At 36.8% G+C, this 27,953-nt stretch overlaps 1 protein-coding gene across 1 annotated transcript in view; it reads left to right on the top strand.

The window, feature by feature from the left end:
* Window positions 1-365: 365 nt before the first annotated feature.
* PTPRQ (protein tyrosine phosphatase receptor type Q) overlaps window positions 366-27,953 on the top strand; it is a 274,890-nt gene continuing 247,302 nt past the window's right edge. Inside the window, exons 1-8 of the mRNA XM_004384638.2 lie at window positions 366-591; window positions 918-1,029; window positions 1,662-1,888; window positions 6,457-6,526; window positions 17,197-17,396; window positions 19,347-19,596; window positions 21,076-21,204; window positions 27,602-27,748. Coding sequence (XP_004384695.2) covers window positions 535-591; window positions 918-1,029; window positions 1,662-1,888; window positions 6,457-6,526; window positions 17,197-17,396; window positions 19,347-19,596; window positions 21,076-21,204; window positions 27,602-27,748 — 1,192 coding nt within the window. The 5' untranslated portion in view covers window positions 366-534. The remainder of the gene's footprint in view (window positions 592-917; window positions 1,030-1,661; window positions 1,889-6,456; window positions 6,527-17,196; window positions 17,397-19,346; window positions 19,597-21,075; window positions 21,205-27,601; window positions 27,749-27,953) is intronic.

Genomic DNA, 27,953 nt, shown 5'->3' with positions numbered 1-27,953 from the left:
CATTCCTTTTCTCTGCGCTGGAGCCTGCACTCTGGCCATGTGGAAAGGTATCATGTGGATCTTGTTCCTGACAGTGGCTTTGTTACTATCAAAGATCTTGGACGTGGAGAGTATCAGGTATAGTTTTCATTATAGAACTTGCCAAGCCAACTTGTATTTATATTTGGTCCTAATAGGAGAGTTCTTTATGAAACCCATCCACCCCGAAAACTTATTCCTTTGACGGTTTTTTTAAAGCATATGATGAAGACAAAAACATTGATGGTGAATTGATGAGTGTAAGTTTCAGCATCAGTGGACTGTCACCTTAGCAACGGCTATGCCTTTTTTTTTTTTTTTTCCACATCTACCCTGAACCTACAGCCAGTCATCCAAGGGTTCATGAATAGTTTAACAAAGAAAGGGCAGAGCTATTGAGTAATCCAGGCTCATTAATTGTGTACTTGCCAGGAGGATCAGTCTTTAAATCATTAATGCAGGCAACATTTCTCTCTAGAGCCATCATTGTGATTCTACTGCCTGAAAAATGTAATAATGATGGATTTTCTTATCATTTTTATTTTACTTTTTATTGGAACTTCAGAGACACAGGTATTTCATTTATACTCTTAAAAGTAAGGGCTAAGCAATGAACTATATGTTTCTTCAGATTGTTATTTTTTATTGAAATGAACTAGACTAGATAGAAATTGATAAAGCAATACGTTTTGTAATTTTTATTACATGTTATTTGTTAAATTGTTATATGATATAACAGATTTATATTTTACAGTGATGTGGAAGTTTACTGTGATATTTTGAACAGTACAGTTATGTAGTGAAGTGGTACCTTATTGTGACAGTAGTAGATTTATTATTTTATCCTTTTTTGCTTTCCAGAAAGAAGTTTAACACAATTTTTATTTTTGGTGTTCTAGGTTGATGTTTCCAATACTATTCCTGGTACTAGGTACGACGTAACCATCTCTTCAGTTTCTGCTACAATATACAGTGCACCTGTTAGTAGAACAGTGACAACAAATGCAACGAGTGAGTATATGTTTTAAGTTACTTTTTAAATTAAGTATTAGTAGTTAGTGTAAATCTGTTGGGTGGAAATACTCATTGGCAATATGTATGTTCTATGCATGAACGAAACACAGCTTGGAGTAATTAAGGCCAAATGGAAACTTAAAGTGATCTGTTTAGAACCTCCTTTCTTCTGGTTCTTTTCCTTTATTTTGAAAGAGTGAATAGAATTACACGATGCCAGTTGTGAAACATATCAGAGAGATTGTTATTATTAACGTTTAAATAATACAGGACCTTGAAAATATTAAACTCGCTACACTTGCTCAGAGAGAATTAGTTTATAATACTGTTTCTTGCTTTCTTAGTTTTGCGTATTTCTTTTAAAAACGATTTGGCATCAAAGTATATTTGGTATGTAGTACTTAATAGCATTCCATTTCTTACATTCTTATAAAAGAATGTTTCTGGTATTCCCCAAAGCACATTTACTCTTTTTTTTCAAAAGCAGAGCCGTAGGGAGGAAAACCTCACATTAAGAGACCATTAGTCTTTGGGACTTCAAAAGTCCACGTCTGAAAACACTTTTCTTACATATTACTGTGGAAATACAATTTTTTGACGGTTTAACAAAAAGAAGTTTGTTTTCATAGAACCAGGGCCTCCAGTCTTCCTAGCCGGGGAAAGAGTCGGATCTGCTGGGATTCTTCTCTCTTGGAATACACCACCTAACCCAAATGGAAGGATTATATCTTACATTGTTGAATATAAGGAAGTTTGTCCATGGATGCAAACAGTGCATACACAAGTTAGAGCAAAGCCGGATAGTCTGGAAGTTCTTCTTACCAACCTTAATCCTGGAACAACGTATGAAATCAAGGTAATTACTTAGTATTAAAATATTTCACCCATCTTAAAAGTAAAGGTGCTTTCCCACCTGGCCAAGCCTTTGTAGCTGAATGCAGCAAGGGACTGAGGAATGATAATCTGAGTCATGACCTCACTCCCACCTGGGCTTTTAAACCTTGATCAAAAGTTCTAACCTATTTTCATTGCAATTTTTATGTATGTTTGTGTAATTTATTTTAAAAAGCCTTAGCTTAATGACTTTTTGGAAAAGTAAATTAAGTTTAAATAACTTCTAAGCTTTGTAAGTGAAAATATTATTCTTTTGATTAAACTTTAAAAATTAGCCTTGCCGTTTTTCTCTTAACCCTGTTGTATTTGCATGCCTGTTACTGGAATTTAAGATGATACTTTGGAAGTATATATAAACCCAGTTTCTCTAAGAAAGATGAATTCCTTTCAGTTCAATTCAGCAAATATTTCTTGAGCATGTACTAGGTCTTTTATGCTTATAAAAATTTTAGTCCTTTACAATCTTAAATATGTAACATTTTATAACGTCTTGTTTGAATATTAAATAGAGGCACTTATAAAAAACAATCCTAAAGTAATTAGGCCATATAAAGGTATATACAATTAAGCGGTATCTGTAATATCTACTCATTCGCTAGAAAAGGACATCGTGTTTGGTAAAGTAGAGGTTCAGCGAAAACGAGGGGAACCCCCTATGAGATGGATTGTTACAATAGCTGCAACAATGGGCTCAGACAGATGAACAGTCATAAGGATGGCACAGGACTGAGCAGCATTTTGTGCTGTTATACGCAAGGTTGCTATGCGTCGGAACCGACTTGATGACACCTAACAACAGGGGATAATAAAGAATACAGATATTATCTTTTTCCCCTACATATTTTTAACATCACAGCAGTGTGTTCTTTGAACCTTGAAGAGAATTGAATATAGAGAAAAAATCTTAAAAACCTATGTAAATAGATGTTCACACAAAACTGAAATGGCCTTTTAGACAGTGAGAAATATTAGGAAAGATTTTGCTAGTGAGTTTTTCTTTACTGAAGATATGGCTATTTTCTAAAACAAAGAACACAATAAAAACTGGAGTGCATATGCCAGTAGTAGATATTCCCCAAAAGAAAAAAGAAATAACAAACTTTAATTATGCAGAGGTCCAGAGCAAAGATTTGTGATGGCCGTTTCGTTGCAGAAACACAAGTTAAAGAGTAGGCAACGTTTTTCTTACTTGGACTTATCTGAAAATTGCATGGTTCAGATCTTTTATACCAACATGCACATATTCAGCTTAACTTACATGTTAAAATACACCATTAGGGGATAATAAAAAGTTTAAAATTAAATTTGATATAGAAGCTATTGCTGATAGGAAGGTGATTTAGCTAACCTAGTTCCGCTTAGATCTCTATGGAGTTTGAAATTTTGTCCATTGAATTCTCTTATTTCAGGCCTATAGGGAAGCCTCTACTCCCTTTTTTATCCCATACTTATTGTTGTTAAACTTTACTGTGTTCAAATGCATGTTAGCCGTCACAGAATTCCAAAGGGTATTTGGCATGGTGCGTTTGATATCTTCAGTATAAGTAACACTTTGGGAAAATGCTTCTAATTACATATATTATTTCATTTAGTGCCTCAAACAGTGCTATGGGTTAGATATATTATTATTCCCATTTTAAAGACAAGGAAAATGTGAGTTGGAACAGCTAAGCAAATTGCCCAAAGCCACTCATCTGGGAATTAGTAAAGCTGCAACTTAAACACAGATAGTCTGACTCCATTTATGGCACTTGCAACAGCTGGAGATTCTTAACTGTGACTTATTCTAGTGTTAAGGTCTAAGTCTACCTTAACCTTTCCACCAGTGGGGTATCACCACATTCTTTTATCATTCTTGGACTAGATATCTTCTAAGTTTCTTCCAGAGCTAAAAGTCTAGATTTTATTACTACAGATTTATTGAACACCATCATTCTACTGAGCTATCATTGATTTAGCACCACTGGGTAGGCAATGTCAGAATGAGGAAAATATGGGAAGGCAACTGGGATGAGAGCATGATGAGAAGACAATAGCTTAGCAATTATAGAGGACGTCATTAGAAGCTTGGATGAGGGTAGGATGGTGAAGATAATTTTTAAGTAAAATGAGCCTTAGGTAGTAAGTCTGGCTATTGACTGGTAAGAAGTTAACTTATAGAAAGAATTGACAAAAACAGTCTGTTTTTGATAACTTAATTGTGTAGTAATACCAAGACTAAGACAACCTCATATTTTTTGTTAAGATACACTTCAGAGTCCTGAGATCTCCATTTGTTTTTCTCAGAAAATCTGCCATCCAAACACCAGGCGCCTTTATGCAAGATGACTCTGATGTTTTATTTGTTTATATGTCTGTGTCTTTTGTTTTGTGAGCCTTGAGCACAGGGGCTCATATTTCTGGATTTTTCACACAGTCTATAAACCAAGAGATTTTGCAAATATGTGTTTACTAAATGAATTAACTAAATTACCTAGTTTTTACGGAAGTTCCCCACTCTCTCAAATGGCAGCAACACTTGTATGTTTCTCCTGTGTCCATCTCTACATGCCATTTCATCTTATTTTTTTCCTTTCCCCTTCTCTCTGTGTTCAAGAGATAGAACCTTGCCCAAAGGGAGGGATCCCTCTGTACTTGTTTAGTGTGATTGGGATTCTGTATTGGAAATCCTGCTCTCTGAGCAAGACATGCTAAATAGAAATAGACGAAGGAAGGAATTACACAATCACACTCTTTCATCTGTTTGAGTGTGACTAAGAAAAGAATAAGGATATCAGAATTTTTTTTAAAAAATGGAGTGAGAGGAGAGCCACAGAATAGTGGGAAACCTATAGAAAGGTGACTAGAAGTCAGAAAGACTTGACATTTTACCACAGCTATTCAATAATATGGAGCCCTGGTGGTGCAGTGGTTAAGCATTTGGCTGCTCACCAAAGAAAGATCAACAGTTCGAATCTACCAGCCGCTCCTTGGAAACCCTATGGGGCAGTTCGCCTCTGTTCTGTAGGGTCGCCATGCCTTGGAATGGACTCAACGGAAACAGGTTTGGTTTTTGGTTTTTATTCAATGATAGCACTAGAAATAGAAACTTGATCCCCTGAAAGCTCTTTCTACTACTTCCATTTTCTTTTTTTTTAGCCTCCTGGGAAGCGTTTTTTTTTTTTTTCTTTTCTTTTCTTTTTTTTTTAAATTGTGCTTTAGGTGAAAGTTTACAGCTCAAGCTAGTTTCTCATACAAAAATTTATGCACATGCTGTTATGTGACAGCACACTCCTCCTTTCCACCCCGGATTTCCCGTGTTCATTCAACCAGCTCCTATCCCTTTCTGCTTTCTTATCCTGCTTCCGGACAGTAGTGGCCCATTTAATCTCGTGTATCTACTTGAAGTAAGAAGCACACTCTTCACAGGTATTATTTTATGTTTTATAGTCCAGTCTAATCATTAAAGAGTTAGCTTACTACTTCCATTTTCAATTGCTTGATATTGGAGAATCTTTCTTTCTTTTAACAGATAAGGACCTCCATGATCCTGAAACAATTGTACACATTTTACCTTCCATTATTCCATTGTTAGACTTCGGGACAGTATTGGGGATTTTTGTCCATATTCTCAACAATAACGTTCTAATAGGAGACATAGTTATGACACTTCACGTTCCTCAAATTTACTGTTGCAGAAATGCAGCTGTCACATTTCTTACTTGTATTTATTGCTAGACTGCCCTCTCCTCCCCTCTCAAAGCTCAGTCATCATTCAGAACCCAGTTCCCAATGATTCATTGTTCTCACTTATGACACTTCCTCTGCCTATTCTAGTATATTTGACTGGACTATTCTAGTCAAAATAATTTTTCCATCTTTTAAATTTCAAAACACTTTTTCTAAATTGTTAATTAGACCTACTTAACTGTTTTAAAAAAAAGTTTTCCTAAGTATTTATTTGCCTGATTAAATTGTAAACTCTGAAGTCAAATACCATATATATGGTCTCTTGTATTTGTTACAAAAATAATTATTATTTCTTACACAGGGTAGATGTAGTAGAAACAGTCTGCGCTTTGAAAATAAGCACAATTTCAAATGAATTCTGGTTCTATCACTTATTCCTGTGTGATCTTGGACAACTTACTTAACCTCTCTTAACTACTTTTATCATGTGTAAAATATTGATAATAATACATCATATTTTGGTTATGTGGATAAATTGAGATGTTTAAAAGCGCTAGATGATTATCTGGTGCACAGAAGTTCCCCACAAAATGATTGGTATTACTATAAATAGACTATAAATATTTGACTATTAATTTCTCCGTTAGGAATCTGGAGAATCTGTTGAATAAAACTATGCTGCAAATATGCCTTTAGAGGAAATACTACACATTCTACCTTGGGTATATTGTAGAAATTTGGGGGAAAAAGTATTTTGGCAGATGTCAAAACCTTGTAACAGGTCAAAATTTCATTATTTCAGATTCTGTTTAATTAGAGAGTAAAGAGTTTGACCATAATCCTTTTTATTTTTTGTTCTAGGTTGCTGCTGAAAATAGCGCTGGCGTTGGAATATTTAGTGACCCATTTCTCTTTCAAACTGCAGAAAGTGGTAATTTTCCTAAATCAATTATTCTAAATTATTTTAGTTGTTTTTGTCAGTTAAAATAAATAGGTATATAAATAAAATCTGACATTAAATTCATAAAATTCTCAAGTGCATGGCAACTCAATTATTTTTAGAGCCTTTTTAGATGATTAAATTATTCTTTAAAATATTTATTATTCTTTCTGGCTATAAAAGTAGCAAGTGTTATTTTAGAAAACTTGGAAAAAACAAGAATAAAAAATACACAACGAAAATTATCCATGACCCAATTATGTAAAAAAAAAACAAACAAACTCTGTTACCATTTTGGTGCATTTCTGCCTGCTCTTTTGTTGTTGCTGTAGCTCATTAATGTATGTCTATGTGACTGTATATTAACAAATGTGGACTTGTGCCATATTCAACAGTTTATATCCTGTCTTTTCATTTCATGCCCTAAAATCAAATCATAACCATTTTTATGACATTAGACGTTTAGAAATATGGATCTTAATGGTCATCATATTTTTCCATAACCTAAGTTATTCCCACCCCACACATCTGTCAGTTTGTCATACTGTGGGGGTTTGTGTGTTGCTGTAATGCTGAAAGCTATGTCACCATATTCAAATACCAGCAGGGTCACCCATGGCGGAAAGGTTTCAGCTAAGCTTCCAGACTAAGACAGACTAGGAAGAAGGACCCGGTGGTCTGCTTCTGAAAAGTATTAGCCAGTGAAAACCTTATGAATAGAAACAGAACATTGTCTGATATAGTGCTGGAAGATGACCCCCTCAGATTGGAAGGCACTTAAAATACTACTGGGGAAGACCTGCCTCTTCAAAGTAGAGTCGACCTTAATGACATGGATGGAGAAGAGCTTTTGAGACCTTCATTTGCTGATGTGGCATGACTCAAAATGAGAAGAAACAGCTGCAAACATCCATTAATAATTGTGACATGGAATGTACGAAGTATGAATCTAGGAAAATTGCAAATTGTCAAAAATGAAATGGAACGCATAAACACGTAAACATTGATATGCTAGGCATTAGTGAGCTAAAATGGACGAGTGTTGGACATTTTGAATCTGACAATCATATGGTCTACTATGCTGGGAATGACAACTTGAAGAGGAATGGCGTTGCATTCGTCGTCAAAAAGGACATTTCAAGATCTATCCTGAAGTAGAACGCTGTCAGTGATAGGATAATCTACAAGGAAGACCGGTTAATACGACTATTATTCAAATTCACCCACCAACCACTGAGGCCAAAGATGAAGAAACTGAAGATTTTTACCAACTTCTGAAGTCTGAAATTGATCAAACATGCAGTCAGGATGCACTGATAATTACTGGTGATTACTGTCAATTACTGGTGATTGGAATGCAAAAGTTGAAAACAAAGAAGGATCAGTAGTTGGAAAATATGGCCTTAGTGATAGAAATGATGCCGGAGATCGCATGATTAAATTTTGCAAGACCAACGACTTCTTCATTGCAAATACCTTTTTCACCAACATAAACTGTGACTATACATGTGGACCTCAGCAGATGGAATACACAAGAATCAAATCGACTACATCTGTGGAAAGAGACAATGGAAAAGCTCAATATCATCAGTGAGAACAAAGCCAGGGGCTGACTGCAGATCAGACCATCAATTACTCATATGCAAGTTCAAGTTGAGACTGAAGAAAATTAAAGTCCATGAGAGCCAAAGTATGACCTTGAGTATATCCCACCTGAGTTTAGAGGCCATCTCAAGAATAGATTTGACTCGTTGAACACTAATGACCTTAGACCAGAGGAGTTGTGGAATGACATCAAGGACATCATACATGAGGAAAGCAGGAGGTCATTAAAAAGACAGGAGAGAAAGAAAAGACCTCAATAGATGTCAGAAGAGACTATGAAACTTGCTCTTGAATGTTGAGTAGTTAAAGCAAAAGGAAGAAATGATGAAGTAAAAGAGCTAAACAGAAGATTTCAAAAGGCAGCTCGAGGAGAGAAAGTATTATGATGACATGTGCAAAGACCTGGGGATAGAAAGCCAAAAGGGAAGAATATGCTCAGCATTTCTCAAGCTGAGAGAACTGAAGAAAAATTTAAGCCTTGAGTTGCAATACTGAAGGATTCTACGGGGAAAATATTAAACAATGCAGGAAGCATCAAAAGAAGATGGGAGGAATACACAGAGTCACTATACTGAAAAGAATTGGTCAACGTTCAACTGTTTCAGGAGGCAACATATGATCAGGAACCGATGGTACGGAAGGAAGAAGTCCAAGCTGCACTGAAGGCATTGGCAAAAGACAAGGCTCTGGGAACTGATGGGATACCAACTGAGATGTTTCAGCAAATGGATGCAGCACTGGGAACTGATGGGATACCAATTGAGATGTTTCAGCAAATGGATGCAGCACTGGAAGTACTCACTCATCTATGCCAAGAAATTTGGAAGACAGCTACCTGGCAAAACTGACTTGAAAAGATCCATATTTATGCCTATTCCCAAGAGAAGTGATCCAACCGAATGTGGAAATAATCGAACAATATCATTAATATCACATGCAAACAAAATTTTGTTGAAGATCATTCAGAAGTGGCTGCAGCAGCATTGTTCACGATAGTAAAAAAATGGAAACAACCTAGATACCCATCAACAGATGAATGGATAAACAAACTATGGTACATACACACAGTGGAATGCTGTGCAACGATAAAAAGCAATGATGAATCTGCGAAGCATCTCACAACATGGATGAATCTGGAGGGCATTATGCTGAGTGAAATAAGTCAATCACAAAAGGAGGTATTGTATGAGACCACTACTATAAAAACTTATGAGAAGGTTTACACACAAAAAGAAACAATCTTTGATGGTTACATGGGAGGAGAGGTGTGGGGGTGGAAAAACACTAAAATAGACAATAGATAAGTGGTAACTATGGTGAAGGTTAAGACAGTACACAATACTGGGGAAGCCAGCACAGCTTGTTTAGGGTAAGGTCATGGAAGCTCCACAGACAAATCCAAACTCCCTTAGGGACTGAAATGCTGGGCTGAGGGCTGTGGGGACCATGGTCTCAGGGAACATTTAGCTCAATTGGCATAACATAGTTTATAGAGAAAATGTTCTACATTCTACTTTAGTGAATAGCGTCTGGGGTCTTAAAAGCCTGTGAGCAGCTATCTAAGATACTCCACTTGTCTCACCCCTTCAGGAGCAAGGGCAAATGAAGAAAACTAAAGACACAAGGGAAGGATTGGTCCAAAGGACTAATAGACCACAACTACTGTGGCCTCCACCAGACTGAGTCCAGTACAACTAGATGGTGCCCGGCTACCACCACTGACTGCTCTGACAGGAATCACAGTAGAGGGTCCCAGACAGAGCTGGAGAAAAATGTAGAACAGAATTCTATCTCAAAAAAAAATGACCAGACTTACTGGCCTGACAGAGACTGGAGAAACCCTGAGAGTATGGCCCCTGGACACCCTTTTAGCCCAGTAATGAAGTCACTCCAGAGGTTCATCTTTTAGCCAAAGATTATACAGACCCATAGGACAAAATGAGACTAAAGGGGCACACCAGCCCAGGGGAAGGACTAGAAGGAAGGAGGGGACAGGAAAGCTGGTAATAGGGAACCCAAGGTTGAGAAGGGAGAGTACTGACATGTCATGGGGTTGTTAACCAATGCCATAGAACAATATATGTACTAACTCTTTAATGAGAAGCTAGTTTGTTCTGTAAACCTTCATCTAAAGTTCAATAAAAAAAGGAGAAAAACGCAAAAGTGGCTACAGCAGTCTATTGACAGGGAACTGCCAGAAATTCAGGCTGGATTCAGAAGAAGTCGTGGCACCAGGGATATCATTGCTGATGTCAGATGTATCCTGGCAGAAAGCAGAAAGATGTTTACCTGTGTTTTATTGACTATGCAAAGACATTCGACTGTGTGGATCATAACAAGTTATGGATAATATTTCAAAGACTGGGAATTCCAGAACATTTAATTGTGCTCATGAGGAACCTGTACATAGATCAAGAGGCAGTTGTTCAAACAAAACAAGGGAATACTGGATGGTTTAAAGTCAGGGAAGGTGTGCATCAGGGTTGTATCTTTTCACCATACCTATTCAATCTGTATGCTGAGCAAATAATCCAAGAAGCTGGACTATATGAAGAAGAATGGGGCATCAGAATTGGAGGAGGACTCTTCAACAACCTGTGATATGCAGATGACACAACCTTGCTTGCTGAAAGTGAAGAGGACTTGAATCACTTAACTGATGAAGATCAAAGACCACAGCCTTCAGTATGGATTACACCGCAACATAAGGATAACAAAAATCCTAACAACTGGACTAATAAGCAACATCATGATAAATGGAGAAAAGACTGAAGTTGTCAAGGATTTCATTTTACTTGGATCCACAGTCAACACCCATGGAAGCAGCAGTCAAGATGTCAAAAGATGCATTGTGTTGGGAAAATCCGCTACAAAAGACCTCTTTAAAGTGTTGAAAAGCAAAGATGTCACCTTGAAGACTGAGGTGTGCCTGACCCAAGCCGTGGTATTTTCAGTCGCATCCTATGCAAGTGAAAGCCGGACTATGAATAAGGAAGAGCGAAGAAGAATTGACACCTTTTGATTGTGGTGTTGGCAAAGAATATTGAATATACCATAGACTGCCAAAAGAACGAACAACTCTGTCTTCAAAGAAGTACAACCACAATGCTCCTTAGAAGCAAGGATGGGGAGACTACGTCTCACATACTTTGGACGTGGTATCAGGACAGATCAGTCCCTGGAGAAAGACATCATGCTTGGTAAAGTAGAGGGTCAGCTAAAAAGAAGAAGATCCTCAAGGAGATGGACTGACAACTGTGGCTACAACAAGGGACTCAAGCATAGCAACGATTGTGAGCATGGCGCAGGACCAGGCAGTGTTTCCTTCTGTTGTGCATAGGGTTGCTATGAGTCAGAACTGAATCGACGGCACCTAACAACTACAACAATAGTTATTCCTAAAGGAATTGAAAGCACCTCCATTCTTCTAGTGGCCAAGAGGAAAAGTCTTGATGTCATTCTTGACTCTTCTCTCTCACAGTCCACATCTGTCAGCAAATAGCTCCAGCACTATCATCAAAATATATCCCAAGTCTCACCACTTATCACCCCCATTGCTAATCACCCTATCCAAACTACTATCCTTTCTTGCTTAAATGTTGAAAAACTCTGCTTACTGATTTCCCTGTTTCTAACTTGCCTGCCTAAAGCTTACTGTACCTACAGGAGCCATATCATTTTTTGAAACAGAAGTCAGAATGTGTCACTTCTGTCTCCCTAACATGGCTCCTATCTCATTTAGAAAATATCCTAAGTCCTTTCCATATTACAGCACCGTACATGCTCTTGCCTTCTCTGACTTTATCTCTTACCATTCTCCCTTCCTTCTCTCTTCTCCAGCCACTTCAGGACGTTTGCACTTGCTTTTCCCTCTGCCTGTAATTCTCCTTCAGTAAATATCCATAGGACTTCCTCCCTCACTTAATTCAGGTCTCAGCAACTAAAGTGGCTCCTACCACCTCCTACCCTTCTTTTTTTCCAACTCATTTTACTTTTCTTCATTGAATTTATCTCCAAACTGACGTATTGCACGTTTACTTGTTTACTAGTTATTGTACATATTAGCCTAGTAGAACACAAACTTCATGATAAAAATAAGTTATTATCTAGTAGATTTGCTTTTATTTTTTAATTCTGTTTTTTGTTTAGCAAAAAGTTAGAACCAATAAATAGAAAAATAGTTAAATGACATCTCCATTTAACAGCAAATATTTACTATGGAGCTTATACTCTACTGGTATAAGATAAACAAATAAGTGAATTAATAAGTAATGTGTCAGGTTGGTGGTAAGTGGTATGAAAACAATTTCTGTAATTTTATGCAATTGTAAATGGTCTACATATTTAAAGATAAAAGTCTTCTAGTGGTCACTACCGAAGAGATAGGTTGACATGGACCCTGTGTACTTCGAGAGAATGATTCAGTGCTCCGTGTTTAAAAAACATGTAAAAAGCTTTCTCTCCCAGCTCCTGTTTGAGACCTCATCTAGAAAAGCATGTGAATAAATGCTGTATTGCAAAGATGGAATTAGGAGAGAATGTTGGGTTTTGGAGTCAGAAGTTTTATTTAAAATTAGAAATGAATGATTCATGAGGTCTAACTTGCTTCTGCTGATTTTAAACATAATGACATTCAGATTATTGGAAATAAAAATCAAGTGGGAAAATTATTATTTTAAAATTAAATATTCATTAGGATATAAAAGAAAAAATTATTGCTTAAGTTTCAAGTTTTAAGATGAATAATTGGGGTTATTTTTGAATGATACAACAAATAGTTTCTTTTCTTTTGTTTTAACACCCATCTTGATTTAACTTTTGGTAAAGCGTGGTGCATGCAGATTATGATTTCAACTTGATAGTGTGGAGTTTTTTTTATATATTTTATACTTCTACTTACTGACAATTTCTAGAGATATTAACTCTCCTGTTAGCAAATAATGATGGGGAAATCTAGAGAAACTATAGAATATAATGAAAATAATTATGAAATAAGGGTCTAACTCTGTGTGTTCTTGGGCAAGTTGTATAATCTCCCTTGTCTTATCTTTCCTTTTTTTTTTTTTTCTGATTTAAAGAAGTTCAATTAGATCAGTGATTCTCAGTCTTTTTTTTTCCCCCACCACCTATACTTTTAGTTATTTATGCTCCATAGAACCCAAATTTAAGGAAGATTTCTTTGGAATCAGTAAACTGCATTTATTATTATATTAGAAGTAATTTCTTTTCCTATGAATAAATATACTCCTAAGAAGAGTATATAAGATAATAAATGATACCATACTGAGCTGATATTATTCCATCCACAAAAACAGCTCATCAACATTTTAACTTGCCATGCAGACTTATTTCAGGTAAATGTAAACTCTATTTTAGCCTTTAAATTATTAGAAATACCTCTTGCACATCCATTTTTAACTTCTTGGATCCTTAAAAATGCAAAAGAATAATTTTGGAAACCTCTGAGTAGATTTATAAAGTTTCTAGCTCAAAAAAAAAAAAAGAAAAAAAGAAGAAAAGAAAAGAAAGAATGCTTTGTATAGTGTACACTTCGAAAAGTTGTAGGGTATTTCCACATACTTGTATATTTACGTGTGTCACTTGTGTAGACATGTCCTCAATGTGTGTGCTAAGTACCTGCCTGAAAGATGAAATGACTATAAAAAGAACATTTTGGTACTTTGGTATCAAATCTTTACTTGGATCAAGATAGATAAATTCATTCTATATATATATATATAAAATCAAGAGGTAATGGAATTCTAGTGCATAAGAATAGAAAATTATAAATAGGGAAAGGCCACATAAAAGGCCCAGAATTAGTCTTCAAGAACAGTGAAGTCACAAAAATAAACATGTACCCAGACACATGCTTTTATTGAAACAAAAATAATTCAAAATAAGTTAATAAAAATCCCTCCTTTTTTCAGTAAATGTTGTTTAACATGTTTAGTTGATTTCTATCTACCTAATGTTTATCGCCTACTTTTCTAATTTTTTTTATGTCATGCATTAGAATTTAATAAAGGCTTACCCATGCCTGTACTCATTGCCATCGAGTCGATTCAAACTCATAGTGACTCTACAGGACAGAGTAGAACTGCCCCATAGGGTTTCCAAGGAGCGGCTGGTGGATTTGAACTGCCGACCTTTTGGTCAGCAGCTGAGCTCTTAACCATTGTGCCACCAGGGCTCCATTAATAAAGGCTTAGTTACCTTATAAATTCCAAATTTCTCTGCACTTGAGTAGTCCCATGTGACTCCTAAGGCCCATTGGAAAATCTGTCAGCTTGTCTGAAATTTGCTCTTGATATATAAATATTTAAAGCGTACTTATAAAAATTTGCGTGCACAAATAAGAAATTTAAAAGGATGATTATGATTCATGATGTAAGGTGTAATTCTTATAATTACACATTATCATCTATATTAAACAAAAATTTTTCTTTTATGCTATTATTTTTTATATTAGCATATTTCATATTTTATGCTATTATATTTATATCCACCCATAAAAAATTCACATTAAATCTTTAATGTAAGAAAATAATTGTGATGTCATTATCCTTCTTAAACTTTAATTAATTCCATTGATAGATTTTCTTTGGAAAAAATATTATTCCATCCATTATTAATGGATAATCATTCCCAGTAATTATTTTTTTGTATTAAAATGCATCTGGCCTGATGTTTCTTAATTCCTGCCATCTACCTCATATCATTCACATACCCTCCTCTTTCCTAGGACCTAACTTAATTCTATAATTACTAGAGCTTTCACTTACGAGTCATATTTTGGTATTCTGTACAATTGCCCTTAGACTCTAGTTATTTGACATCTTAATTTTAGATACCTTTACTATCACTTATTGTTTTACACTAAACGTATTTTCTGTTTTATTTTATTTCAGTAATGACTTGTCATGCCTGTCCTGTATTTATATTCTAAAGGATTTTTATTATTTATCCTAATTTATCAGTTTTGTATAACTTACCTTGAAATTAATGGATATAATTTTCCTTCAGTCTGTCTTCATGTTGGTCTCATTCCAACTAAATAAGCACGGAGAATGTTTTTTTAACATATTTACTAATCGATAGCAAAATATCATACAGTTCAGAAGAAAGTTGATTTTGAGCATGTATAAAACTCAAAACATAATAACCACAACCTATTGGATAGGTGCCCACTGCATGTTGGGCAATAGATATTTACATATCCAGAAATCTGCTTTTTGGTGCAAATGGTTGGCTAATTGTTTCAATTTTTTACTTTTTTCATTACCTAAGATTTTAATCTATATAATTCTGAAATGTTTCAGGTCATAAGAAATTTATTATTCAAACTTGTTTGTATATTCACAGTCATTGATTGAATTTTTTTTTGGATATATTTGGACTGTTTTGTCGATTCATGTATTGACCCAGTAATCCTGAAGTAAATTGGATTTGCCTCTTAAATACAACCCTATGGCTTAAATTTCCCGTTCTTTATTTTAAGCAAAAGTCAATTAAATATATTTTATTTTATATTTGCTTACTGTGTCCTAGCTTCTTCTTTTGTTTTGTTTTGACATGCCCAAATAGGCTGCTCATGTGCGCTAGTTTGATTATTGGTGCCTTTGAAGCTCTAACATCGTCACCAGGTAGTTAGATCTGTTATGAGGTATGTGAGCCCAGAGTCCGTTAAATTTTCTTGTATGGATTCAGCTCAGGTGTCCAGGTAGTCGGTCACCAAGTGTGTGGTGCAGGCTCTTACCTAAAGTCCTAGAGAGGCATGGGTGATTGGTGTAGGCACAGGTATCTGGCTGCAGTAGCGGGTCACATGCTGAGCAAGGCAGGGGGCTGACAGCTGCCACTCAGTATCTGAAAGAAAAACATGTCCCTGTTCCCTAGAGCGAGTACGTAGGTGAGTTTTGCAGCTGGTCTGTGAGCACCCTATGCTATTGGCTGTAAGGACTGGCACCACTTTTTCTTGGGCGCCTGTCACAGCTGGCTAGGTGGTGTGGGTGGAGCCACCAGTCCTCAAATCCCTGATGTGGACAGGTAAGGAGCATGCTTAATGGGCAGAGCAGTGTCACATGTCACAAACCTAACACTTCACAGCTGAAACAGTTGAAGTAGACTTCAGGTGTATACCCTGTTATACTGTGGTAGTGAGGACTTACGCTGTTGAAATGGGCCCACACAAGTCTATGCAGGGGTGAAAGGCATTCAAAGTCTGCGGATCCCTTATGCTTGTCCTTAGACAAAGGAGCTGTGCCAATCCTGAGGTCCTGGCTTAGGGGAGCCAGTAGCTTATTTTTTCCATGTTTGTTTATTTTTTCCCTCTCCAAGGCTGGGAGAATGGCTCAGGGCACCTTAAGGGACCTACTTCTGTCCAGGTGATTCATCAATCACTGAAACCGGCTGGGACCCAGTGCAGTGTGGGGAGGAGGGAGGTAAATGGGAGAGAGATTTTTCCCAAATGGGGTGTTTTTTTGTTTTTTTTTTTAAAAATAATCCCTGCAGTAGGCCACATGCAAGTACTTATCTTTAGCCACTTGAGTGCTGCTTTTCACTGGTTGTGGGTGGCCGAGTAGACTCTACTACTGGGTCTCTCCTGATGTGGAAAACACCTCCCGAGTGCCGCTGTTTGCCTGCCTCACTGCACACCCTGAGCTGATCTGGGCTGAAGGGCTGCGGCTCCCACTGGGTCAGGTCTGGCAACTCCTTGCTGCTTCTGAATTGTCTCTCCCTGCCCCCGCCGCTCAGTCAAATTCCTCAACTTTGCCTTAGGTGTTCAGGGCTCCTAGACAGTCACATACAATCGATTCACTTGTTTTTTCGGGTCTTTGTTTTAAGAGGGACATAGGAAGTGTCTGACTACTCGACCATCTTGGCCCCTCCTTCAGTTAAATATATTTTAAAAGGATACTCCCAAGTAGATTTTATCCAGTGTATTGTATATTTAATTTCAAATAACATGGAAAATAAACATCCCAAAGTTTTACAAATGTCATTCTAAGTTTACTAACTGTTTTTTCCTTCTCCCTCAATCTCTCTCACTCCCACAGCTCCAGGAAAAGTCGTGAATCTCACAGTTGAGGCCTTCAATTTTTCAGCAGTAAACCTGATTTGGTATTTACCTCGTCAACCAAATGGAAAAATTACCAGCTTCAAGATTAGTGTCAAGCATGCCAGAAGTGGGATAGTAGTAAAAGATGTCTCAATCAGAGTAGAAGACATTTTGACTGGGAAGTTGCCCGAGTGTAATGTGAGTATCGTGGAATACTCTCTGTGTCTCAAAGATTTTAGGTAAATTTGTATCTTGAAGTTCCCAGCATCAGCAAACCTTATATTTTAGCAAACTGATTATTAGCTATTGAATTACTTGTAGTATTAGATTCTATCACCTATCTGTCATATTGTTGTACTGTGGTGGTTTAAGTGCTGTTATGATGTTGGAAGCTATGCCATTGGTATTTCAAATACAAGCAGGGTCACCTATGGTGGACAGGTTTCAGTGGAACTTCCACACTAAGACAGACTAGGAAGAAATGCCTGGCTATCTACTTCTAAAAATTAGCCAACGAAAACCCTATAGATCACAGAATATTGTCTGAGACTTTGACTCACTTACTTTGGAAGTACCAGGAGGGACCAATCTACTGGAGAAGAACTTCATGTTTGGTAAAGTGGAGGACAGGTGAAGGCTAGGGAAACCCTCCGTGAGATGGATTGACATATGACCACAACAATAGACTGAAACACACCAGTGATCATGAAGATTGTGCAGGACTGAGTGATGCTTTGTTCTGTTACTCATGGGGTCACCATGAGTCAGAGCTGACTCAATGTCAACTAACAAATATTAGGTTATAGTCTCATGTTATACACAAATGGCTATATTCAAGGTACAATAAGAGAGGGGTTTAGAAATTTAAGAGTGAGGGATTAAAATCACTTAGGGGGCTCTTGAGAGGATTCATAAAAGATGTAGCATTTGTAGTAGTCCTTGAAGGAAGGAGGAGAGGAAGGATAGATGGAGATTGTATGTGTGTGTGTGTTGTGGGGGCATTCCTGGTGGAAAAACCCATTGCCGTTGAGTTGATTCCAACTCATAGTGACCTTATAGGACAGAGTAGAACTGCCCCATAGGGTTTCCAAGAAACAGCTGGTGGATTAGAACTGCCAGCCTTTTGGTTAGTAGCTGAACTCTTAACCACTATGCCACCAGGGCTCCATTCCTGGTGGAGGATACTCCAAATAGTCCTAAGGTGAAAAATTGCAGGATATAACTAGAGAAAAGGTAATACTTCCACGTGACAGGAGGGGAGGGTTCATGCAGGGAAATGGCACAATGGTTAAGAGCTGGGCTGCTAACCAAAAGGTTAGCAGTTCAAATCCACCAGCCACTCCTTGGAAACCCTATGGGGGCAGTTCTACTCTGTTCTGTAGGGTCACTATGAGTTGGAACAGACTTGACAGCACATAACCACCACAACAACAACAGGTTTGCAGAAGTAGATTGGTTTTGTTGTACATATCCTTCCATTGTTGTCCATTGAGGAGAAACCATTGAAAGGATTATAATAAGGTTTTTAAGAGTTATTTTTGTGATCTTTGTTGTATTAATGATTGAGAATCAGTCAAACACAATTACTTTTGTTTTAAATGCTTTAATTTACAGAAGTCTCAAAATCCTCTTTTTCAAATTAGGATACATTTCTAGTACACACACATACACATACCACTTGTACTGTTGGCTTTATCTTTTGAGTACTTAAGAGAAAAAAAAAGATAGTAACAGTAGGAAAATGATCTATGTTTGAAATTTCACAGAAGTGAAAGTATTTCATTTATTTGGTGATTGCTCTTGATTACATTAATATCTTAAAATTCTTACCTTGATGATTTTGCCTTATTTTACCTTTATTCTAAGCTACTTGAAATCCTCTTTATAAATAAAATTGATGTATAAAGAATGCCATAAAATATTTTCTCTCAAATTGTAGATATAAGTGGATACAATTAAAATCTAACAGAATTAATTGTCCATGATTTGAATGGGTAAGTTAAAATCTTAAACCAATTAAATATACATATATATGTATATACTCAAGAATGATATTTATAGTAAAAGGAAAAGGAAATTAATTACACTTCTCATGTTCACCAATAGATACCACATTACTTTTTCCACTGATATTTCTTCATTCTCTAGGAAAATAGTGAATCTTTTTTATGGAGTACAACCAGCCCTTCTCCAACCCTTAGTAGAGTTACGTCTCCATCACGTCCCACGTATTCATCGAGCACGTTGACACGGAGTAAGATAGGCTCTGTGTGGAAAGAGCCTATCAGTTTTGTAGTGACACAGTTGAGACCTTATACAACGTATCTTTTTGAAGTTTCGGCTGTCACCACTGAAGCAGGTTATATTGACAGTACAATTGTCAGAACACCAGAATCAGGTATGGTTTCATTTTTTTGTTAGGAAAAAAGAGTTAAATTATTTGTAAAATAATCTTTCATCTTTTCCATATAGATTTTTGGTTAACCTTCCTTCCCTTTCAAGAACTCTTTTTTGTTTTTCTAATTACAGATAATAGGCAGGCCATCTGGGGCATCTTCAAACTTCTGTACTCTTTTTCAGTACTAAAATAAGCACCTAAAAGAAGAGAAGATTTGAAAGAAAGGATTCTTGATCTAATAACCATAATTCTGAGATCAGCTTTTATCATTCTGTGATCTCAGCCCTTTCATAATGATCTCTGCCCTTCTACATATTTAATAATCATACCCTTCTCTCACTGATATTGCTGTTACCAAATGTGGAGAATTATTGTGTGATTCACATTTAATATCACATAAAAACAGTAAACCATATACCTACTTAAAGCCTCTTTTAACTGCCGTTTCCTTATCTGAAAAATGGTGATAGTATCTTCCTCGTGGGGCTGCTGTTAGGATTAAATGAGCATAATTAGATATTATTATTATTACTGGTTTCTAAGAGTACATATTTCTACGTCTGGGTATTTATATATTTTATTATGGTACTAAATCAGTATACACACAAATTATATATATCAGGTATTCAGCTGTGATTGGTAGTTTTTGAGGTTACCAGAAATTATAATAAGTGATTTTTCTAATGACATAGCTGTCAGCTATTATTTGACATTACATATATGTTTGATATTTATTTTCTTGATTTAAATAATCATCTTTGAATCATACAATTTCTTTCCTTCATATTTCTTACTCCTTATACAGTAAATATAGAAATAATTTTATGAGGGTTATCCAAGGTCACATTTGGTAGGGGAAAAAAAAAACCTCAATATGTGGAATTATTTCAATTAAATAATTAAATTCCATTGTTAAAAATGTAGAATCACCTGTGAAAAATACACTAAAGGTAATTATTTATATGTGTTGCTAATGTTATATTAGAATCTCCTAACTATGGGTTATGTTACATCTCAGAAAAAAAATATAAATATTGATACAAAAAGATAACTGTCAGTAGATCCTAAGGATTGTTTTATATCCCTGACTCTTTCACCTTTGTCTACCAGAGGGAAAGTGTTTATAAAGCCATATAGCCAGACCTTGTTGAAATCTGTATATATATATGCAGGCATAAATGTAACTGTACAATGAACTATATAACAATGAAGTTTGCATTGTACAGTCAAGTACAACATTAAATAAATTAGGTGATTGTTGTAAATTAGAAGTTCAGCCGATAATCCAACATGTCTTATTCAAATTCAATTACATGCTGTTTTTCCTTTATTAACATTAAAAAATCTTTGCTGTTCTGTTAGTATGATATTTTACTGTCTCTTTCTAACTTTGTGTTTTATTATGTGTACTTAATAGGATGCTATTGTATTTAAAATATATCTGTAATACATATTTATATTTTTCTATAATTATTTCAGTGCCCGAAGGACCACCACAAAACTGTGTAACAGGCAACATCACAGGGAAGTCTTTTTCAATTTCATGTGAGCCACCAGCTACAGTAACAGGAAAATATAGCTACAGAGTTGAATTATATGGACCATCGGGTAAGTCTTAATTGATTTTGTATTTACCTTTGGAGTAAGGATCATACAAAATATATAGCTACTAATTTTAAAAGACCCTACATTTGAAGCAGATAATAGACAAGTAATAAGGAAAGTGAGGTTCTTTGAACTTTTTTTATTTTAAAGGTAGAAGACAGTAAATGAGTATAAGAATGGCAAAACCGTGTGGAAAATTCATGTTCCACATTTCATGAGGAGAACCTGAAAGAACTAAAGATAACCCCTTGATAGGAGAAGAGTTAGAGGAGATATGTCTTCAGATATTTGAGCAACAAGGAAGACCTTGATTTACTCTGACTGCAAATATATTCATGAAGAACAATGGGCTTAAATTATATTAAGAGAGATTTATGCTTCGAACAAGAAGCAAATTTCTAATAATTAGAGCTCTTTGAAAATAATAATGTAGCTTTAGAAAGTACGAGTTCTCCATCCTTGTAAACAAGCAGGAGCTAGACATCCACTTGTCAGAGGTATTTTGGTATATTAAAGTATTATTTGGGAGTGAATTAAATAAACTCTAAAATCTTTCCTAATCTGAGATTTTATGGTTCTATGAAAAAAGTCTAGTTTAAATAATAATATGTTTAACTCCATGAGGTGGTGTGAACCCATGTATTGTCATTTATTTGAAAAGAAAAGAAAATTATACAAAGCTCTAAATCATTACATTTTAATACCTCTATGGTATGACTTATATCAGTCATGCCCTTCTTTCTCATTTCCAAGTACCATATGTTCCTACAGTTCTGAAATATTTACAGTTCCTTAAAAAAAATGCTAGGCTCCCCACCCCCCCCAATAAAGAGAGACACATGTGGATACACAGAGACACCCTTTCTATGTGGTATTACTTTCCAAGACTTGCCTGGTGTACCCTTTCTTCTGTGAGGCTGACACATCAAGGAAGGTGAAAATTGAGAATCAACTATTGCATTTAACAACATAGATGTCATGACCACACCTCAAATGAGCAGTTATGGTGAAGTGTGTAGGGCAAATGCCTGGTTGGAATGGGTTAAGAGTGAATAGGAGCATTGGAGCAATAAGTGTAAACCACTTTTTACAGTTTTGCTGCAAAGGGAAGCAGGGAAATTGAAGGAAGCAGAGGTTAGGGTGGGGGTAAGCAGAATCAATGAATTTCTTTTAAGTAGGACCAAATAAAGCATGCTTGTTTGCAGATGGGTATAATCTAACAGAGAGGAAAAAAGGAAATATTAATGATATAAGAAAGGCAAGATTTACCAGGGAATGGAGGAGGAGGGAGGGTAAATTACTAAATAAATAGAAGACATGTGCTAATATTAGTGAAGGGAAAGACAGTACACTGAATGAGGGAACTCAGCACAACATGACAAAGGCAAAGGAAGACACTGAAAGGAACACAAGAACAAAGGACAACTGCGGCAATTACTGTAACATAGACAATCCTGCAACAATAATATTAATAAGAAATAATTTATGAAGGGATACATAGGTAGATAAGTATGCTAAAGAGCCATGGGAAGGGTGTAAGGGAGTGCACCCACCTGCATATATAGGTTAGGTTGTGGATATCTCTACATACATATTTGTAGATGTTGCATGTATACTAATATAGACAATAGAACACACAAGGGGCACAGTCAAGGCAACTTCTTATGCACAACCAAACACCCTGGGATGAAGATACTAGGCTTGAAGGCTAAGGACCATAGACTCAGGGAACATCTACGTCAGTTGGCATAACATAGTTCATAAAAACAATGTTCTGCATCCTACTTTGGGGACTAGCGTCTAGGGTCTTAAAAGCTTACGAGTGGCCATCTAAGATACCACTAGTAGTCTCTTCCCATTTGGAGTGAAGGAGAATGAAGAAAACCAAAGACTCAAGGGATCAATTAGTCCAAAAGACTAAGGGACCACCCACACCACAGTCTACATGACCCTGAGACCAGAAGAACTAGGTGGTGCCCAGCTACCACTACCAAACACTCTCACCAGGATCACAATAGAGGGGTCCAGACTTTCTTAGTTATCTAGTTTCTGCTAAAACAGAAATACCACAAGTGAATGTCTTTAACAGAGAAATTTATTCTCTCACAGTCTAGTAGGCTAGAAGTCCAAATTCAGGGCACCAGTTCCAGCGGAAGGCTTTCTGTTTCTGTTGACTCTGGGGAAGGTCCTTGTCATCAATTTTTCCCTGGTCTAGGAGCTTCTCAGCTCAGGGACCCTGGATCCAAAGGACACACTCTGCTCCTGGAACTACTTTCTTGGTGGTATGAGGTCCCTCTGTCTCTCTGCTCGCATCTCTCTTTTATATCTCAAAAGAGATTGACTTAAAACACATCCTAATCTTGTAGATTGAGTCCTGCTTCATGAACATAACTGCTTCTAATACTGATTCATTAACATCATAGAGGTAGGATTTACAATGCATAAGAAAATCACCTCAGATGACAAAATGGTTGACAGTCACATAATGCTGGGAATCATGGCCCAGCCACGTTGACACACATTTTTGGGGGACACAATTCAATCCATAACATGGACAGAATGGGAGAAAAATGTATAACAAAAAATAAAATACAAATGACCAGGCATACTGGCCTAATAGAGACTGGAGGAACCCCCGAGAATATGGCCCTGAGACCCTGCAGCCATTCCTGGAAACCACCTTCCAGCCAAGCAATAAAATATAAAATAAACAATAACACCCAAAAAGAACATGCTCTGCAGAAGAAACAATTATCCTAGACCAAAAGGGCAACATTTGCCCAAAATTAAAGATGAGAAGGCAGAAAGGGGTAGGAAGACCAGGTGAAAGGAAATTGGGAACCCAGGGTGGAAATAGGGAGAGCATTGACACAGTGTGGGGATTTCAACGAATGTCATGGAACATTTTGTGTACAATTTGTTGAATGGGAAACTAATTTGCTCTGTAAACTTTCACCTAAAATCAAATAAAATGTCTTTAAAAAATGTATTATGGTGATATAAGATATTAGCAATAGGGGAAATTGGGTGAGGGGCATACGAGATAGTCTCTATACTATCTTTGAAACTTTTCTGTTAATCTAAAACTATCCTAAAATAAAAAGTATATTTAAACAACAACGAAAAGAAAGGTAAGGTTTACTGAGGGGTGCCTTTATGTAGGCAGAAAGTAAGGGGATCTTTGCACAAATGTAGAGATTAGTTTGTCCATAGTAACAGGCAGGAAGGTAGAGTATGTGGGTACAGATGCTAGTAAATAGGTAAATAGGAGTCCATGGAAGATAATTGTTGATTGATTAAAAATTTTCAATGTAATGAGAATCAAGACTATCAGCTGGGAGTGATGATGGGACAGAAAGTGTTTTCTTCCCTCTTTAGAGGGAAGAGAATGTGTAAAAAATCATTTAGAAGAGGAGAGAGTGATTGGACCAGGGAAGTTAAGTAAGATGCTGGGCACCATTTAGGGCTCATTTGAGGTGTGGTGATGAATTTAAAGTGATATCAATCTGATTTTGTGTTTTTCTCTAGCTCCCTTCAACAAGAGAAACCAAAAAAACCGATTGCCATCCAGTCGATTCTGACTCATAGTGACCCTATAGGACAGAGTAGAACTGCCCTGTAGGGTTTCCAAGGCTGTAATCTCTTTTTTCTTTCTTTTTTTTTTTTTTAATCATGACTTGAGTTAGGTACACTTTAGCCCACAGAGTGACATCTTTGCTTTTCAACACTTTATTTATTGTACCTTTGATGAAGATTTATAGAACAAACTAGCTTCTCATTAAACAGTACACATATTGTTTTATGACATTGGTTGACAACCCCACGACATGTCACCTCTCTCCATTCTTACCTTGGGTTCCCTATTACCAGCTTTCCTGTCCCTTCCTGCCTTCTAGTCCTTACCCCTGGGCTGGTGTGCTCCTTTAGTCTTGTTTTGTTTTATGGGCCTGTCTAATCTTTGGCTGAAGGGTGAACCTCAGGAATGACTTCATTACTAAGCTAAAAGGATGTCCAGGGGCCGTACTCTTGGAGTTTCTCCAGTCTCTGTCAGGCCAGTAAGTCTGGTCCTTTTTTGTGAGTTAGAATTTTACTCTCCATTTTTCTCTAGCTCTGTCTGGGACTGTCTATTGTGATCCCTGTCAGAGCATTCAGTGGTGGCAGCTGTGCACCATCTAGTTGTACTGGACTCAGTCTAGTGGAGGCCGTGGTAGTTGTGGTCCATTAGTCCTTTGGACTAATTTTTCCCTTGTATCTTTAGATTTCTTCATTCTCCCTTGCTCCGGAAGGGGTGATACCAGTGGAGTATCTTAGATGGCCGCTCACAGGCTTTTAAGACCCCAGACGCTACTCACCAAAGTAGAATGTAGAACATTGTCTTTATAAACTATGTTACGCCAGCTGAGCTTGATGTTCCCTGAGACCATGGTCCCCACAGCCCTCAGCCCAGCAATTCGGTCCCTCAGGGAGTTTGGATGTGTCTGTGGAGCTTCCATGACCTTGCAAGGCTGTAATCTTTATGGAAGCAAACTGCCACATCTTTCTCCCAGCAACTGGTGGTTTCAAACGGCCGACCTTTCAGTTAGCAGCCGAACACTTAATCACTGCATCCAGGGCTTCTTTCAACAAGAGAAGAGCTAGAGAAGGGCTATGGAATTGAAGATTTATGTGAGGCAATTATTATAATAATTAACAATGACATTGAAGCTGGATAAAAAGTCGAGTAGAAATCAAGGGGTGAGGGACCAAATGGTGGTAAAATCAATGAATTGGAGGTCTCAATGGAATTAAAGATTGTTGAGTCAGAGTACTAAAGTAAGTGAACAGAAAATAGGAGAAGGTGGTCAGAGACAGTTCCATGAAACTGAGATTATGGAGGGTTTGTCATTATTGGTAATAGTGATAATAGTGATAGTTTTGACCATGAGGGGAGTAGCTGAGATAGAGTAGAGGACTAGAAGATTTAAAGAGAAGTCCGAATACTTCAGGATTATCTCTAGAGATATTGAAATCACCACAAATTAATATGATAGTGTTGAAGAAAGTGGCATTGAGTCAGAAGTTAAACCATCGAGGATGATGGAGAATGACCCTGCAATAATGAGGGCGAGTGGAGAGAACGTGGGAGAAAGATGTGGTAATCGGCTTCCGTAAAGATAACAGATTTGAAAACCCTATGGGGCAGTTCTCCTCTGTCCTATAGGGTTGCTGTGAATTGGAATCAACTCAATGGCAGTGGGTTTGCTTTTCGTTTTTAGTGCAGAGAAGAAGTACACCCAGGATGGTCCTTAGAAGCAAGGATGGTGAGACTTCATCTTGCTTACTTTGGACAGTTATCAGCAGGGACAATCCCTGGAGAAGGATAATCTTTATAAAGTAGAGGGTCAGCGAAAAAGAGGAAGACCCTCAATGAGATGGATAGAGACAGTGGCTTCAACAATGGGCTCAAACATACTTACTACCGTGAGGATGGCACAGGATCAAGCAGCTTTTCCTTCTATTATACACAGGGTCGCTATGAGTCAGAACCTACTTGACAACACCTGACAACAACAGTGGAGAGCATTGTCTGATGACAAGGGGGTGGGGAGAATAGGAGAAGATGGGCCAGTGAAGCCCAAGGAGAACATCTACCACACCTGAAGGGATGTGACGGATGCTGGGGAAAAATAGTCACCATTTGAAGTAGCCACAGGGGAGAGGAAGCAGTGTTCTTAGGGGAGAGCCAGGATTCAATTAGAGCAAGAATGTGAAGGATAGATTCAGGGGTAAAGTTGAGGATTTAAGAAATTTTGATGGTGGAATATTTTAGGAATTTTTCTCAGAAGGTAAACAGGAAATATTTTCTACGTGTATCTTTTTATAGAATATAATGAGAATATTTAGCATTTTAATTGAATATATTTGAGTATAAAATACTGTAGCTATTTTTATATTGGTAAAATCTGATGTTTTCCTTTTAAACATGGCAATCTAAGATGGCTTTATAATTTATTGGAAACCCTGGTGGCATAGTGATTAAGAGCTATGACTGCTAACCAAAAGGTCAGCAGTTCAAATCCACCAGCCGCTACTTGGAAACCGTATGCAGCAGTTCTGTTCTGTTCTGTAGGGTCTCCATGAGTTGGAATTGACTCACGGCAATGGGTTTGGTTTGGTTATGATTTATTAGAAAGTAATTTTAAACACTAGAAGATTTTTTTATGTTCTTTCTATTAATTTAATTAAATGAATACCAGTACTCTACTAAGCCAAATGTTTAAAATATATTCACTTTTAAAATTATAATGACAAAAATAAAAAGGTCAACACTGTAATTGCTGTCCTTGGCTCTATACTTAAGTGTGACAAGGATTACATTTTGATGAGAAAATCATCCACAGATATCTTCTGTTGTTTGCAGGTCGGATTTTGGATAATAGCACAAAAGACCTTAAGATTGCATTCACTAACCTAACACCATTTACAATGTATGATGTGTATATTGCGGCTGAAACCAGTGTGGGAATTGGACCCAAGTCAAATCTTTCAATATTCACTCCTCCAGATGGTAAGAACATCTTTAGAGAGTTAATGGGATATTTTTGCTATGCTTATGAATTTTATTCAGTTGGCTGAACATTTGAAGCAATATGGTTTATAATTACTAAATTTATGTTATTATTATTTTTTTTTACCAAATTGCTATCTAATTTATTCTGAATTTGTGTTTCCCAGAACAATAATCTCATAGCATGCTTCATGATGAAAGGGAC

Source organism: Trichechus manatus, unplaced genomic scaffold, assembly GCF_000243295.1.
Source record: "Trichechus manatus latirostris isolate Lorelei unplaced genomic scaffold, TriManLat1.0 scaffold00125, whole genome shotgun sequence".
NCBI classification, from domain to species: domain Eukaryota; kingdom Metazoa; phylum Chordata; class Mammalia; order Sirenia; family Trichechidae; genus Trichechus; species Trichechus manatus.
Note: the sequence above shows the minus strand (reverse complement) of the source record. Positions and strands in the feature narration are given on the sequence as shown.